General features: G+C 41.3%; 1 protein-coding gene across 1 annotated transcript in view; it reads right to left on the bottom strand.

The window, feature by feature from the left end:
* Positions 1 to 4,747: 4,747 nt before the first annotated feature.
* Positions 4,748 to 16,633, bottom strand: part of EPHA4 (EPH receptor A4) — a 69,447-nt gene continuing 57,561 nt past the window's right edge. The window contains exons 13-18 of the mRNA XM_056564900.1: positions 15,578 to 15,787; positions 12,691 to 12,840; positions 11,319 to 11,512; positions 8,861 to 9,016; positions 8,024 to 8,738; positions 4,748 to 6,597 (exon numbers count right to left, since the gene is read on the bottom strand). Coding sequence (XP_056420875.1) covers positions 8,624 to 8,738; positions 8,861 to 9,016; positions 11,319 to 11,512; positions 12,691 to 12,840; positions 15,578 to 15,787 — 825 coding nt within the window. The 3' untranslated portion in view covers positions 4,748 to 6,597; positions 8,024 to 8,623. The remainder of the gene's footprint in view (positions 6,598 to 8,023; positions 8,739 to 8,860; positions 9,017 to 11,318; positions 11,513 to 12,690; positions 12,841 to 15,577; positions 15,788 to 16,633) is intronic.

The raw sequence follows: 16,633 nt of genomic DNA on the forward strand, positions 1-16,633 counted from the left end.
TCAGTGACAGTTTTGTCAATCTGATGGTGGACAGACGAATCTGTACAACCCCAGCAGTTCATCGCCCACTACCCTGATTCTTTTTTGGCCATTGATGCAGCAGAAATGAGGACATTTTGGGGCCTCGTGCTGCATATGGGCCTGGTCAAAAAGCCAAGTGTCAGACAGTACTGGAGCGGGGACATCCTATACAAGACCCCGCTTTACAGTATGGTCATGACACGGAAGTGGTTCAAGGCCATTCGGAAATGCCCCCATTATGCAGATAATGAGGCATGTCCACCCCGAAGTGATCCCACCTATGACCGGCTTCACAAAGTGAGGCTGGTCATGGATCACTTTGGGGCCAAATTTTTGGAGGCCTACGTACCGCTTGGGGAGCTCTCAGTAGATGAGTCTCTTATTAGTTTTAAGGGGAGACTCATATTCCCTCAAAGCGGGTGCGGTATGGCGTGAAGCTCTATAAAGTTTGTGAGAGTACCTCCGGGAACACTTACAAATTTAGAGTGTATGAGGGATGAGATTCCAGTATTCAACCCCCAGATTGTTCCCCCACTCTGGGTGTTAGCGGGAAAATCGTTTGGGACCATGTGCACCCATTGCTGGATAAGGGTTACCACGTATACGTGGACAACTTTTATATCAGCATCCCTCTGTTCACATCCCTTGCCGCCAGATCCACGTCCGCTTGTGGGACCGTGCGAAAAAAACAGAGAGGCCTCCCTCTAAATTTGATCCAGACACCTATGCCCAAGGGTGAGTCCCGTGCCCTTACCTATGAAAACCTGTTGCTGGTCAGGTATAAGGATAAGAGGGGTGTCCTTATGCTGACCACAATTCATGGTAATGGCAGCTCACCTGTCCCTGTGCGAGGTACCACAACACCGGTCATCAAGCCAGATTGTATTCTGGACTACAATTGGTATATGGGGGAGTTGATCTTTCAGATCAAGTCCTCAAGCCATACATGGCCATGCAGAAAATACGGATATGGTACAGAAAAGTTGCAGTCTACTTGGTACAGGTTGCCATGTACAACTCTTTTGTGCTGTCCCAGTACGCTGGCAACACAGGGACATTCCTACTGTTCCAAGAAGAAGTCCTAAAGGTCCTGATCTTTGGCGACCGGGAAAGAGCAGGCCGGACTTCCCAAGGAACTGAAGTTATAGGTGCCAGAATCGTCCCAGGCCAACACTTTCCAGGTGAAGTCCCCCACACTGGAAAAAAGGGACGATCCCAGAAAAGATGCAGAGTGTGTCACAAGAGGGGGATACGGAAAGATACCACCACTCAATGTGACACTTGCCCCGATCATCCAGGCCTCTGCATTAAAAACTGCTTCAGGGAATATCACGGTACAAAATTTTCCCTCTTCATTTTAATTTCCCACAATTTGACTCCAATGTACCAAGTCCAGAGTACATTACAAGTTTTAACCCCATACAACCACTAAATTGCCCAAAAACTCTTTTATAAAAAAAAAATTAAAACCTGATAAGACCTCTGGGGGTATTTTTTTCCAAAAATGGGTCATGGGTCACTGAGTCACTATCATCGGGGACTTTTTATGTTGCCTCAAATGTTGCAGCGCTCTCTCCACCTGAGCGGGGTGCGCATTTGAGGCAACAGGTTAGGGACGGCCACACACATCACATTCCCAGAATGATGATTCAGAGCACAGGGTTTGGGGCTCTGGGTCATCATTCTGGGAACATAACCTTTCTATGATTTTGCATCCCACTGTACCCCATTTTAGTTATTTAAACTAAAGTTCTGGCTCCATAGGCAGAAAGCTCAAGGCCCCTGAATGAGCTCCTGCTCCTCTAAGACCAGTGTGCACGCTGTTTACGCCCAGATATGAGGTATGTCCTTACGCCAAAGAAATGTATTTACAAATTTACAATGACATTTTCTCCTGTTACCACTTGTGAAAATGAAATATTTGGGGCAACCCCAGCATTTTAGTGTGAAAAATCTAATTTTTCCTTTTCACATCCCTCTTCATGAACATTTATCAAACACCTGTGGAGTGTAAAGGCTCACTGTACCCCTTGTTACGTGCCTTGGGGGGTTTCGTTTTCAAAATAGTATTCCATGTGTTTTTTTTTTTTGCTGTTCTGGCATCATAGGGGCTTTCTAAATGCGACATGCCCCCCATTTCAGCAAAATTTACAAATGTGACTCCTTCTCTTTTGAGTATTGTAATGCGCCCGCAGTGCACTTAACATCCACACATGGGGAATTTCCATACTCAGAAAGATGGGGTTACACATTTTGGGGGGCATTTCTCCTATTACCCCTTATAAAAATGTAAAATTTGGGGAAAAACCTGCATTTTAGTGGAAAAAAATAAATAAAAATAATTTACACATCCAAAGTCGTCAAACACCTGGGGGGTGTTAAGGCTCACTGTACCCCTTGTTATGTTCCTTGAGGGGTGTCGTTTCCAAAATAGTATGCCATGTGTTTTTTTTTTTTTTTTTTTTTTTTGCTGTCCTGGCAGCATAGGGGCTTCCTAAATGGGACATGCCCCCCAAAAACCATTTCAGCAAAATTCGCTTTCCAAAAGTCAAATGTGACTCCTTCTCTTCTGAGCATTGTAGTACGCCAACAGAGCACTTGATGTCCACACATGGGGTGTTTCCATACTCAGAAGAGATGGGGTTACACATTTTGGGGGGCATTTCTCTTATTACCCCTTGTAAAAATTTAAAATTTGGGGGGAAAAACTGCATTTTAGTGAAAATAAAAATAAAAATAATTTACACATCCAAAGTCGTCAAACACCTGTGGGTTGTTAAGGCTCACTCTACCCCTTGTTACGTTCCATGAGGGGTGTAGTTTCCAAAATAGTATGCCATGTGTTTTTTTGTTTTTTTGCTGTCCTGGCACCATAGGGGCTTCCTAAATGGGACATGCCCCCCAAAAAAACCATTTCAGCAAAATCTGCTTTGCAAAAGCCAAATGTGACTTCTCTTCTGAGCATTGAAGTGCGCCTGCAGTGCACTTGACGTCCACATATGTGGTGTTTACATTCTCAGAAGAGATGGGGTTACAAATTTTGGGGGGCATTTTCTCATATTACCCCTTGTAAAAAAAAAATTGGGGGGAAAACCAGCCTTTCAGTGAAAGAAAAAAGTCATTTACACATCCAACGAAAAGTCGTCAAACACCTGTGAGGTGTTAAGACTCACTGTACCCCTTGTTACGTTCCTTGAGGGGTGTAGTTTCCAAAATAGTATGCCATGTGTTTTTTTTTTTTTTGCTGTTCTGGCACTGTTCCTTAATGCGACATGAAAACCCTTTCAGCAAAATTTGCTTTCCAAAAGCCAAATGTGACTCCTTCTCTTCTGAGCATTGTAGTGCGCCAGCAGAGCACTTGACGTCCACACATGGGGTGTATCCAAACTCAGAAGAGATGGAGTTACAAATTTTGGGTGGCATTTTCTCCTATTATCCATTGTAAAAATTTAAAATGTGGGGGGAAACTTGCATTTTAGTGAAAAAATAGTATGCCATGTGGGTTTTTTTTTTTTTTTTTTTTTTTTGCTATTCTGGAACCATAGGGGCTTCCTAAATGTGACATGCCCCTCAAAAACCATTTCAGAAAAACTCCCTCTCCAAAATCCCACTGACGTTCCTTCCCTTCTGAGCCCTCTAGTGCACCCGTCGAACACTTGACATACACATATGAGGTATTTCCTTACTCGAGAGAAATTGGGTTACACATTTTAGGAAGATTTCTCTCCTTTTACCCCTTGTAAAACTTCAAAAACTTGGTCTACAAGAACATGCCAGTGTAAAAAATGAAGATTTTGAATTTTCTCCTTCACTTTGCTGCTATTCCTGTGAAACACCTAAAGGGTTAACAAACCTTTTGAATGTCATTTTGAATACTTTGAGGGGTGCTGTTTTTATAATGGGGTCATTTATGGGGTATTTCTAATATGAAGGCCCTTCAAATCCACTTCAAAATAGAACTGGTCCCTGAAAATTTTCAATTTTGAAAATTTTGTGAAAAATTGGAAAATTGCTGCTATACTTTGAAGCCCTCGGATGGCTTCCAAAAGTAAAAACATGTCAACTTTGTGATGGAAACATAAAGTAGACATATTGTATATGTGAATCAATATATAATTTATTTGGAATATGCATTTTCCTTATAAGCAGAGAGCTTCAAATAAAAATGCTAAATTTTAATTTTTTTCATCAAATTTTGGAATTTTTCGCCAAGAAATGATGCAAGTATCGACAAAATGTTACCACTAACATAAAGTAGAATATTTCACGAAAAAACTATCTCGGAATCAGAATGAAAGGTAAAAGCATCCCAGAGTTATTAATGCTTAAAGTGACAGTGGTCAGATGTGCAAAATATGGCTGGGTCCTACAGTGAAAATTGGCTGGGTCCTTAAGAGGTTAATAAACATATTAAAAAGAAGTGGACCCAGTACTTTTAACAAAGCCACATCCCCTTGTCAAGAATGGTGCAAAACTCAAATTTGTCGGGTTTGTTCTAAAAACAACAACACTATGCCATAACAACACTGTGCCATTTTTTTTTTGGCCCAACCTGCATATCAAATTCTGCCACACACACTTTTGATTATTTCCCCCTAGTGTTCCTTTAAACATCTCTCTGATCAACAAAAATATATTCATTTTGTGCATTGTTGTACTTTTTTTTTGTAGTTGTTGCAGCCTAATACAACATTTACCATGAAAAGACACAGTATACACTCATGAATTCAGTAACTACTTTATTTTTTGTTTTATTTTGTCCAGAATGCAAACATTTGCATTAACTTTGCTATTTTACAATTTTACAAACTAGGTATAAAAAGACCATAAATAAAGAAGATAAGTTATGCGTACCTAAGTTCCAGGGAAGAGGAACCAGTTACTCTCCCCTTTGCCAAAACAAAGGCAAAAAAAATATTACAAATGAAACAAAATTGGAAAACATAACAAGTCTAAACGATGTGTGAACCAAGAAAAAATATGCTCTGTTAGAAGATTTTTTTTATTTCTTTTTTTAATTTTTTAGTAGAAGCTAAATTAATATTCCTCATTTGCAGTGAAAAATTTCCATTTTGCTCTTTTTTTTCTGGTTAACGTTTGGTGGGTTAAGTACAAGTGAAAAATACTGCTGTTAATAAACTGGATCGTTCCATAATATTCTCAGTTATTACTGGGCCTGAAGCTTCATAGGGCTCAATTGTGAAATCCCAATAGAAACTGGATATTGCTAGGTTCAAAATGACACAGTTTTTGGCAGTAACACAAAATACTGATTCTTATACATATCACTCCTCAATTGCAGCAATGCCACAAAGCACTCTGAACCATCCTAGGAGATGCGAGGGTCTATAACATTTATTGTATTTCTATTGAAATATTTTTTTTACTTCTAATGCCCTCTTATAATACTCCAAAGGGAGTTCTACAAGCACACAGTATACCTCACTGCTATAGACTTGACCACAATGTTGTCTTGCCAAAAATAGCAAGAACTGTTCTAGGTCGATGTTACAGAATGGAAGAAGCCGGATGTAACTTCATGTTCTGTTTGGTGCTCTCAATCTTCAAACTCCCTTATGGCTGTCAGTTCTTTCTCTATAAGCAACATTGCAAATAACGTTCTCAACATCATTGGTTTTAGGGGCTCACACATGGAGGAAGGGAACCTCTGTAGGGAATGCAATAGGATCTGGTGATAAAACTCACTAAAGTTATTCTGCAGGCCCCCGGACTGCCTGATATTCCTAGTTTTCCATTGTGGTCAGTCTGCACAGCACAGAGGTGAAAGAGGTTAGACAAAGACAAAGGGTTAAGTTTAAAAACGTAAGTTTATATATATATAAAATTGATCTTGGCCTATTATATATATTTATATATATATAAACTTCATTGGCAGCTCTGTCTGGTTGTAACTGGTACCAGTAAGATGCTGAAACAGATAAATTGCATATTTTTTATGTAGAAAGTAAAGTCATATTACATTACAGAGGCTGTTACAGATGAGGAGCAGGCCTTGACCAGAGTACGCCATCCCAGGATTACCCATAATGCAAAATTGTCTCATGGCCCACACCAAGCTGGGTCCCTTATGGTTGGTTTGGCTTATATTTAACTCCCTGGTGACCTGCCGTTTGTCCACATTGCTTTATTTCACAAAATGATCCGTCGTCTTTTGCTTTGCAGTATAAGAAAATGTCATCTGAAGTGCCTATATTCCCTTTTACTGAAGAAAAGAAAATGGATAATGCTGAGTGGCCTCAGTGATACCATTTACTAAGGCAAGTACAATATCCTGGCATGAAAACATGGCATCCTTAGTAAACATCGGCTGACTTCCATCGCCTGCCTGATAAGAGGCAGACCATAGCTGGGCATGGAGTGCACAGGAAGACCTGTCGGACGGTTTGGAAAACATAAAAAATAAATTTCTTGCTGGAGAAAAAGCAGCTGTGCCAATAAAATTGGAAATCCACGGACCCCTCGCTATAGCTTGTAGCAACATTCTGTCTTCAGTGGAATAGTGTCTTCAGACCTTGTGCTTGCTGTAGATATTTGAAGGAAGCCAAGTATAGTTCTCTAAAAAAGATGAATCAATATTTTTTTTTAGCTTTTATAGCAATCTGCATGGATTCCTGCACCTTAATCAACTATGAATATAATTGTTATCTATGATTCGATTTAAACTACAGCCGAATGAACTTTCAGTAATTTATATCCCCCTTCACCAATGTTCCCCAATGACTGTTCTAATAATATAACAGTCTTCCCTAAAGATTAAAAGCATCTGTCAAATCTAAGAAGAGAAGCAGAGGCACTCCATGTGGAGTATCGCTAGTAGTCAATGAATAGGGGGGGAGGGGTTAGGCAATCGCTTACCAATACATGTTGTGCATCCGCATCCACAACAATGGAGAGCGTTTGTAGAGGAAGCGCATTCCGGTCTGCAGCCTTCCTGAGATGTGCATGTAGCGGGGAATCATTTGGCAGGGGAGTAGATTTGACAGGGGAGTAGAGAAGGACTTCAAGAGGTTTAGGAATCATTTGGCACTGACAGGATAAAAACCGTAGGACACAGGAACATCCACTGAACACTTTAATGACAACAATGCAACGCGTTTCGCTGCGCATGCATCCTGGTCAGCGCTGAATGATTCTTAAACCTCTTGAAGTCCTTCTCTACTCTCCTGTCAAATCTAAGGGGAAACATAATACAGCTGGAGAAATTATTTGTCTCACTGTGCAAACTAAATCCTTGGAGCAAAATGGTGCTTTCAGCAGTTCATATAAGAAGTAGGGATCGAACTATTATCGGTTTGGACGATATTATCGTCCGATATTCACGATTTTGGACATTATTGGTATCGGAAATTACCATGCCGATAATGCCCCGCCCCCCGCCCAGAGACCGCCCCCGCTGCCCCATTGCCTCCACCATGCCCGGTTTTATAATTACCTGTTCCCGGGGCCCGGGGTCCGCGCTACTTCTGGTTCCTGCGGTGTCCTGCGCGGGGCGCAGCGTAATGACGAGTGACGTCCTCAACGCGACATCACCGTCAGTGCGCACAGTGACAGCTCAGGACGCCGCCGGAGCCAGAAGTAGCGCGGACCCCGGGCACGGGGAACAGGTAATTATAAAACCGGGGATGGGGGAGGCAATGGGGCCACAGCGGCGGTGGTGGTTGGACTTGAGAGGACCCCAGGAAAGGCTGGGGGAAAGAAGCAGGCAGCGGCGGCGGTCTCTGGCCCTGCAAAAGCCACTGCAGTTCATTGATTTAAAGTGCGCGTTTTAAATCATTGCTCTGCAGCGGCTTCTGCAGGGCCAGGTGGGGGGAAATAGCCGATAACTTATACCGGAATATCGGTATAAGTTATCGGCTATCGGCCTGAAAGGTCACAGATTATCGGTATCGGTCCTAAAAAAAATTGATATTGGTCGCTCCCTAATAAGAAGCCAAGGTACAGATGGTCTAGTAATCCTACACCATAGCCATTGAAAACATACCTTTATATGCGTCTCTACATTGCTGTCATTAGGTAGCAGACACACACTTCCAGCCTTAACAAGGTGTTGTAGGACAATCCTGATATATCCTTCGAATTAGCAGGTGACCAAATAACCACAGGATCCTTAAGGTTGCCAATGACACACAAGATGAAGCTTCCAGTAGACCGCAACAAGGGTCCGCATCTCCAGCAAAAGATCACGTAGTAATTCCGTTTGTCCATACAGACGAAAACAAAACAAAAATGCTTGCACCCATTCCAAAAAAGATGTCCATGTGACACGCAAAAAAAAAAACAATCCATGGAAATAAGTCTTGTATGATGTATGCATCAAGCAACATGAATGTGCCCAGTCCACTTTCAATGGTTGTCTGTAGCTTCCTGATGTATGGTCTACTGTAAGTGTGGCACAAATGACTAAATTGAGTTTTGTGTTTTCAATGGGTTTCACCTCACCCCTTTGAAAATTAAAGTCTCTGTCCAATGGGGTGAGGCTAATAAAAAAAAGTGCAGTTCTTCAATTAAAGTGCATGGATGAGGTAAACTAATTTTTTTCAAGAGTTCTGAGAGAGAATCTTTGCCCTGATGCACTCTTAATTCAGACAGGGACCATCCTGCCTTGCATTTGTTGCATCTGGGTCCTCATTCCTTGGACACTGCTCAATATCTTATTCTGGTGCGCGGGAGAAGTGATGCCGATCCGAGTTAGGTCACTAGACAACAAAAACAACAACAAAAGTTTATTACTAGTCTTCACTATGCTACATATCCCAGTAATACAAAACATTGCACCACATAAACCACATATCCCCAAAAATAACTTTAAAATACTTACTCTTGGTTTACATGGACAACTGATTCCAGGTTGTTGTACCCCGCCGCTGTAAAGTTATCCTTATATCTCTCCATTTTAATAGCCTGAAGCCAGTCCACCACAGAGACCACTTGGGACCATTCAGGCGAGCTGGGGTCCAGAAGAGCTGTGTTTGTTCTGTCAGTCAAAACAGAAGAGTATAAGTCAAATATGACAAACATATGCAAAGCACAATTTGTGGCTAAATTAACCAGTGGATCATAGGAAAAACATAGAAACAATGTTGTCTTATATTTATTACTGGGACAGACATCCTTCAACACTTCATTTGTTAAAGGGGTACTCCCCTGAAAATCATTTTTTTTTAAATCAACTAGTGTCAGAAAGTTAAACAGATTTGTAAATTACTTCTACTAAAAAATCTTAATCCTTCCTGTACTTATCAGCTGTTGCATGCTCCACAGGAAGTTCTTTTCTTTTTCAATCTGTCTGACCACAGTGCTCTCTGCTGACACCTCTGTCCATTTTAGCAACTGTCCAGAGCAGAATAGGTTTGCTATGGGGATTTGCTTCTACTCTGGACAGTTCCTAAAATGGACAGAGGTGTCAGCAGAGAGCACTGTGGTCAGACAGAAAGGAAATTCAAAAACAAAAGAACTTCCTGTGGAGCATACAACAGCCAAGTACAGGAACAATTAAGATTTTTTAATAGAAGGAATTTACAAATCTGTTTAACTTTCTGGCACCAGTTGATTTAAAAAAAAAAATGTTTTCCAGGGGAGTACCCCTTTAACAACCAAGGCTTCTACCAGTCTTTGGTTTTATATAGGACATTTTATTTATTTATTTAACACCAGCATTCTGCAGCCATGTAAGGATTAAAGAGCTTCTCCACTTTGGACAAGCCCTACTTGTTAGAAGAATCCCTTAACTAAAAGCAGATAACAAAGTGTCCCCCTGCCGAACCCCCCCCCCCCCCCCCCCCCCCAGTGATAAGCTGTGTGTGGAGAAAGCCCATTTAAATCAATGGGTTATCTATTTAACGCAGGACAGGTCCTCCAGAGCAAGAGATGCTCTTTGTATCTTGTGTTCAGCCAAAAGAGAAGGATCCTAAACAGCACACTTCTATTACCTAAGAATTCCATAATAGGACATATGATTTTCTCAACTGGACATTCCTTTAAGGATCATAATTCCGGCATAAGGAGCCAGTCATTTTTGAACACTATTAGACATAGAATTCTGTTTCTTATACAGGTGAGAGTGTTTTATAATCTATGAAGATAATATATGAAGGAAGTAGTAATGGTTTGTTTATGGTCATTTATTCCCTGCATCCCAGTGGTTTGCTGTCTATGGGTTGCTATTCTAATGGTCTCGTTGTCAGGATGGTGTGTGACTGGAGCCGTCTACGAATTCCCACTATGCGTTTCCTATCTATGAGTTATGTCCTCATCAGCCTTCCTGTACTTTGCTTATATTGAACTCTTTCGCAGGGAAACAGCCCAATCAACTAGATCCTCAACAAGTTCTCTAAGAGCAGACAAAGCCGAGCTTGCAGGGGAGATAATCCGCTCTTTAATCAAAATGTTCCTGAACAGGCCATATGATGGAATTGGCAAGAATAAGGGGGTCTTTGATGTTGGGTTTGAAGAATGTAATTCTCCTTGGTTCCCTCTGTGCTGGACCTTTGGGGTAATTGCTTTAGCAGATTCACTGCGTGATTAGTAACATATCCTGTAGTCGATGCGCAAAAAAAGGCCAGGCCACTGCTGTGGCTTTTTACCCATACCGAGAACGAAAATCAAGTTTTATTTTTTAGTTAGGACTAGCAATATGGAAAAAGCAGACCTCATCATATTCTGCAAAATGACAAGTCACACATGCAAAGCTCTCCTCGTTCTCAGTGGAAACACATCACTAGCATCGCGCAGAAACCCTCGCTGGCGAGGACAGAGGCCCCGCTGATCCTGAGGTAAGGCCTTCCTCTGCTCTGATTTGTGGATCAGATTTCGGAAATGCTTTTACCAAAAACACTTTTTCTTTTCCCCATCCCTGCACTTAACCCCTCCATGTAGTTCATCAAATCTGTACATAGCTGCAGGCACAAACACTAAAAGCAACAAGGAATTGCATTGTTATAACCAAGAGCTCCAATATATATATTTTTTTTTTGCCTGAGCTTCTCCTTTGCAGCCCAAGGGAGACATCCGATCAATATCCATAAACACAGATACTTAAAAGTTGGATCAATGCAGTTACAAATGTAAACTGATGGGAGACTGAATCAGGGTCAAGAGAAGGAGGATTCATTCCTGTTAATTGAAAATGTAACAGATTGCTGGGTATTTAATAATACCACCCCATGGGGACTTTTAACAATGTATCAGCATAGGGGCCATTAAAGGTCAATATATTTTAGGTATATATAAAGAGAGACAGAAATTTTGAATTAATTAAAGATTTTCTGCACACCAACCTTGAGCCTTCCAGTCCGGTCCTTTTTAAGCTATTTGGGTTTCGGATGAGTTTGTCAAGCATGCTAACAATCTGTCCAAACTTGGGTCGGTCACTTCGCTCCTTCTGCCAGCAGTCCAGCATGAGTTGATGAAGGGCAATGGGGCAGTCCATGGGAGGAGGGAGACGATATCCTTCTTCTATGGCTTTGATGACCTTCAACAAAAAATGTACATACATATAACAAATACATTAAAACATCATAATGGAATAACTGGCTTTTAAGACTCAAAGCCAGTGATTCAATTTATCATGCTATATTCTCAATCGATGGATACACTTTTTTCTTTTTTTTTTTGCTGTTGACATAGATTTTTATAGAGTAGAAAGTGAGCATCTCTTATGTTTATTATGGGGGGAAAATGAATAATTATCTATAACGAGGAAAAATGAATAATTATCTATAACGAGATATAAATATGATATATCTAGTAAGCAGATGACAATAAGTTGCCTAAGCACAAAATGAACTAATGCCTAGTAATAAGACTGGAATTATCTGGAATATCCCTTTCTGTATTATATTTCAGGAGGTGCTGACCAGATGACCCCCTGACTACATATCCTTGGCTACCCTCCCCTATTAGTAGATGTGAGGGCATCATATTTCCAGATGCACCTGGACACTGCCTATAGGGTCCACTGAGAAGACAATATCTTGGTATGAGTGAATGTGATAAAAATAACTCTTTCTTTTCAGAATAGAGGGAAATCATACACAATGCATATTCCAGATATATACTATGGGATTGCACACGGAATGCTATACTCAGGGAAATCAACGACAGCAAAAAACAATCTTCTTCCTTGTTATTGTGTGTGTAAATATACAATGCCGGCTATTTCCCCTGTCACTATTCTTAGGTTTCAGTGGGTCAACCAGAGACAGCTGTCTGAATATGATCCTTAGGAGACTATACAGATGGTACACTTAAAAAAGATATGCATAATTTAAGAAAGGCCATTAAAAGAATTATTTTTTCTAATGTCCCCCAGAGACAATCATTTAATTGGCTCAAGAGATTTTTACACTGAGCTCATTGAGTTTTACAAGGCCGGAGCTCCCAGCGGTGAGTTGGTTAATGACACATAGACCATAGCTGTTATATGGCTTATACTGTCTATATCAGGATTTATGTGCTGCTGATGTCATATCATTAAGTAATCCTGCTGTGACATCACCACTGGAAAGTCTAATTAAATCAGAAAGCTCCGAGTGGTGCGTCACGTCCGCATGACAGCTGACAGTTAATCTACTGCTTATTAAAAGTCAAAATGAATCAATATATAAAATAAAAAAAAAGATTTAGACTAATAGGCAAAATGCTGCTTACATCTTGGTTGGACATATCCCAATAAGGTCTCTCTCCATAGGACATCACCTCCCACATGACAATTCCGTAACTCCACACATCACTAGAAGATGTAAATTTCCTATATGCAATGGCTTCAGGTGCTGTCCATCGGATGGGGATCTTGCCTCCCTAAAAAAAAAAAAAAAAACAGATTAACAAATGAATCCACATTTAGATCATTTAAGGTAAAAACAATACATTTGGATGTGTGTGCAAAAGAAATGCACCCTATTACAGTAGCAGCAATACAGGAGGGAGATTTATTTTTTTTCACGCATGTGGACGGGATGTATACATCCCGTCCACATGCGTGAAAATAAATAATCCATGCCTAAATTGACCTGCAATGTGGACTTTAAATCCACAACATGTCAATTTAAAATGCAGATCTATTAAGGAATTTCTCCATCCGCTTCTAGGTGACAGTGACGCTTTGTAATAAATCTGCAGTTGTTGCTGATAATACCATGGAAATGCTGCGAATCAGTGGCAACATCTACAACTACAGATATCGATATACTGGGCGAAGTGTTTACTTAGGCTGGGTTCCCATTACGTTTTTCCCCATACGGGAGCGCATACGGCAGGGGGGAGCTAAAAACTTGCGCTCCGGTATGCCTTTCTATGCGCTCCCGTATGTAATTCATTTCAATGAGCCGACCGCAGTGAAACGTTCGGTCCGGTCGGCTCATTTTTGCCCCGTATTCGCTTTTTCCCCCCACTTAAAACCGTGGTCGACCATTGAAATGAATTACATAGGGGAGCGCATAGAAAGGCATACGGGAGCACAAGTTTTTAGCTCTCCCCTGCCGTATGCGCTCCCGTATGGGGGTACATAATAGGAACCCAGCCTTATTCGGCTCCAAATCTGCTGCAGTAAATCCGCTACAATATCCACACATGCCTAGGAAGCTATACATCAGTTCTGTCCTGTGGGAATGCACCCTAAGGATAGGGTCACATGTGCCGAATTTTGGTGCATATTTGCTACTGCATATTTTCCTACCCACTGGGAAGCAAAATCAGTTGCAGAAAATACGCAGCAAAATATGGCACTATGCTTATAATAATTGTCGAGCGTGCACTTATTGACCAGTCAATCATCATCCTATCCTATCCATGTAAGCTGTGTTCACACACAAGAAACAACAGACGTTCTTGCCGAATACGGAAGCAAATTCGTCTGTAAAATAAATTACGCGGTCTAGATTTCTGCTAATTTTACCAGTTCTCTGTCTATACGTTAGTATGTTACAGGACGGTTGACTATGCATATGGCTAAAATATGGGTATTATTTATCATATATAGCATCATTTCCCAACTAGGGTGCCTCCAGCTGTTGAAAACTACAACTACCAACATGCCCAGACAGCCGAAGGCTGTCTGGGCATGCTGGTAGTTGTAGTTTTGCAACAGCTGAAGGCACCCCGGTTGGGAAACACTGGCTTATAAAAATGTAATTTACCTCTATTTTACCTCCATTTACCTCTATTTTGGCATATGTGATGCTGTAATACATAGTATGTATTCAGTTGTTATAAGTCTCAATTAGTATGGCAAAACTATTACCTTCTGGTGGGAGTTGTAGTTTTGCAACAGCTGGAGTCACCCTGGTTGGAAAACACTGCTATATATGATACCCGTATTACTTTTGTCATAGTGAATACAGCCAGGATCTCAGAGCATACACTTATCGGAAAATCTACCTGAGCACTTAATGTCAATCCTGTTGATGTTCGCGGGCCGCTATCCCATTTTCCCTTCTTTTTAGAATGGACTAATGAAGATAGAAATGTCTCGTAATGTCTTTCTCACCTCAGCCCATGCTGTCAGCTCTGGACTTAATCAACAGCTCATTTTATGTGCCTTACAGCAAGGTGACTGTAAGTGACAGATATAGCCTGCGGTCATCAAGCTGTCACCAATGCCCATTCATTAACAGACTACATCGTATGGCTCCAGCCAGGTACCGCCGAGTTGTGATTTCGGGAGCGCTCCGGCAGTGAAGGTGTTACACATCATCTGCAACAAGATCCGCGCTGGTATGCCTTCAATTAATGGAAAAGCCAACAAGGGCTTGGCTTCCGCAGCAGGCCTCAGTGCTTGGTTAAGTTTGTAAAGAAACGTCTTGATTTTTATCTCTCCTAGATTCGCTTGGCCGAGATCCTGCCACTGATACACCTAATTGTTGTGGTAATGCACAAAGTGTGTTCCCGTCCCTTCACGGAGGACATTTTTTTTTGTTAAGCTTCAAGCTGTTTACGTTAACTCCAAGACTTAGAGACTGTGGAATGCCGAATAGAGGCAAGGCACTGCACACTGGGATATGTAAGGTTAGAAGCTTTGCCAGTAACTATACAGAGATCTGTTTTCTCCTGCTTTAGAGGCAAGGGAAAGTAATACATAAGACTCCGCTTCTTCTACTTCTGCCCACCGCCACCAACTGTGACCATATGCTATGTTCGTGCCAGATTGTACAGTGCAATACAATAAAGGTCTAATCTGCTTATAAGTTGCACGCGACTTTAAAAGGAGTAGTACAGTATCTAAAAACGTATCTCCTATCAGGCTGCTGCAACCCCCCGCGATCTGCCGCCTGGCACCCTGGCTCTATGCATGAATAGAGTGTGTCGACCCCTTTATGCATCTCTATGGCAGAGCCGGGGATAACTGAACGCTGTATCTCTGGCGCTCCTATAGAGATACATGAAGGGTGCATGTCGGCCACAGCTGGTTTACACGTTATCATTAATGAGTGGGGCACCGCCCAGTGGTCAGACCCCCACGATCTGACACTTATCCCCTATCCCATGAATAGGACATACGTTTTAAGATATTGGATAACGTCTTTAAATTCCTACTTACCCTGGTTGTATAGGCTGCCTCCGGATCATCCTCCAGAACACGGGACATACCAAAGTCGGAGACTTTACAGACTAGGTTGCTGTTGACGAGGATGTTGCGAGCAGCCAAGTCCCTGTGAACATAGCTCATATCTGAGAGATACTTCATGCCAGATCCGATACCACGGAGCATTCCCACCAGCTGGATCACAGTGAACCTGCCATCATTCTTCTGAAAGAAAAAAACCATGATTACTTATATGTTACCCACAAAGCACTGAAACCGTCGATTGTTACTTTACGCCCCTTATCATGGTCTAAGAAGCCAACAGCCTACATCTGCTAAGGAAGTTAACAACATCATTTTTTTTATCATTAATGCTTTGACTTTTATTATTTTTACATTTATAACGTGCCAGAAGGAAATGTAGTCTCAGCAGGTAATGGAGAGTCATTGCCAATTCCTGGTGTAAGGCCAGTGCACTAGGAGATGGTTTTCTCCTAATTAATGGGTTAAAAATTCACGGGGTGTAACCATCTGAAGTGCAGACTTTAATGGGAATTTAATCACATGCTTGTGGCTTTCCTGTCATTAATTCCGTGCTGACCTGGAACCAGGGCCTTGCCTCACTCAAGGTGTTTTTAGTCTAGGTCAGCTTGAGCCAAGATTTTGCAAGTAGTAACATGCAAAAAAAACAGGACTATAAAAAATAATGACTTTAACCAGAATGTGTCATAAAAATTGTCTGGTTTGTGTAGCACTAAATGTAGTTAAATAGAGTATGTGGTCTTCTTGGACTTTATTCACAAATACTACTAAATTGTGAAATACTGCCTTCATACAGTGTAATGTCATGGGTAAAGAACATAGGTGATAGAGTCAAACCCAGGAACTGGTATAAGCCAATACCACCCATGCCAGAAGGCAAAATAGATCATCTATGTAAGCCTTTTTTCAAAAGAAACGTATTACTATACAAATGCCCAAATCCTCAGTCTACTGGCACTATGCTGTAGAGAAAGAGGAGCTGAACAGACTGATATATAATGTTGCACAAAATAATTCAGAAAAACATTC

This window comes from Hyla sarda, chromosome 3, assembly GCF_029499605.1.
Source record: "Hyla sarda isolate aHylSar1 chromosome 3, aHylSar1.hap1, whole genome shotgun sequence".
Lineage (NCBI taxonomy): Eukaryota > Metazoa > Chordata > Amphibia > Anura > Hylidae > Hyla > Hyla sarda.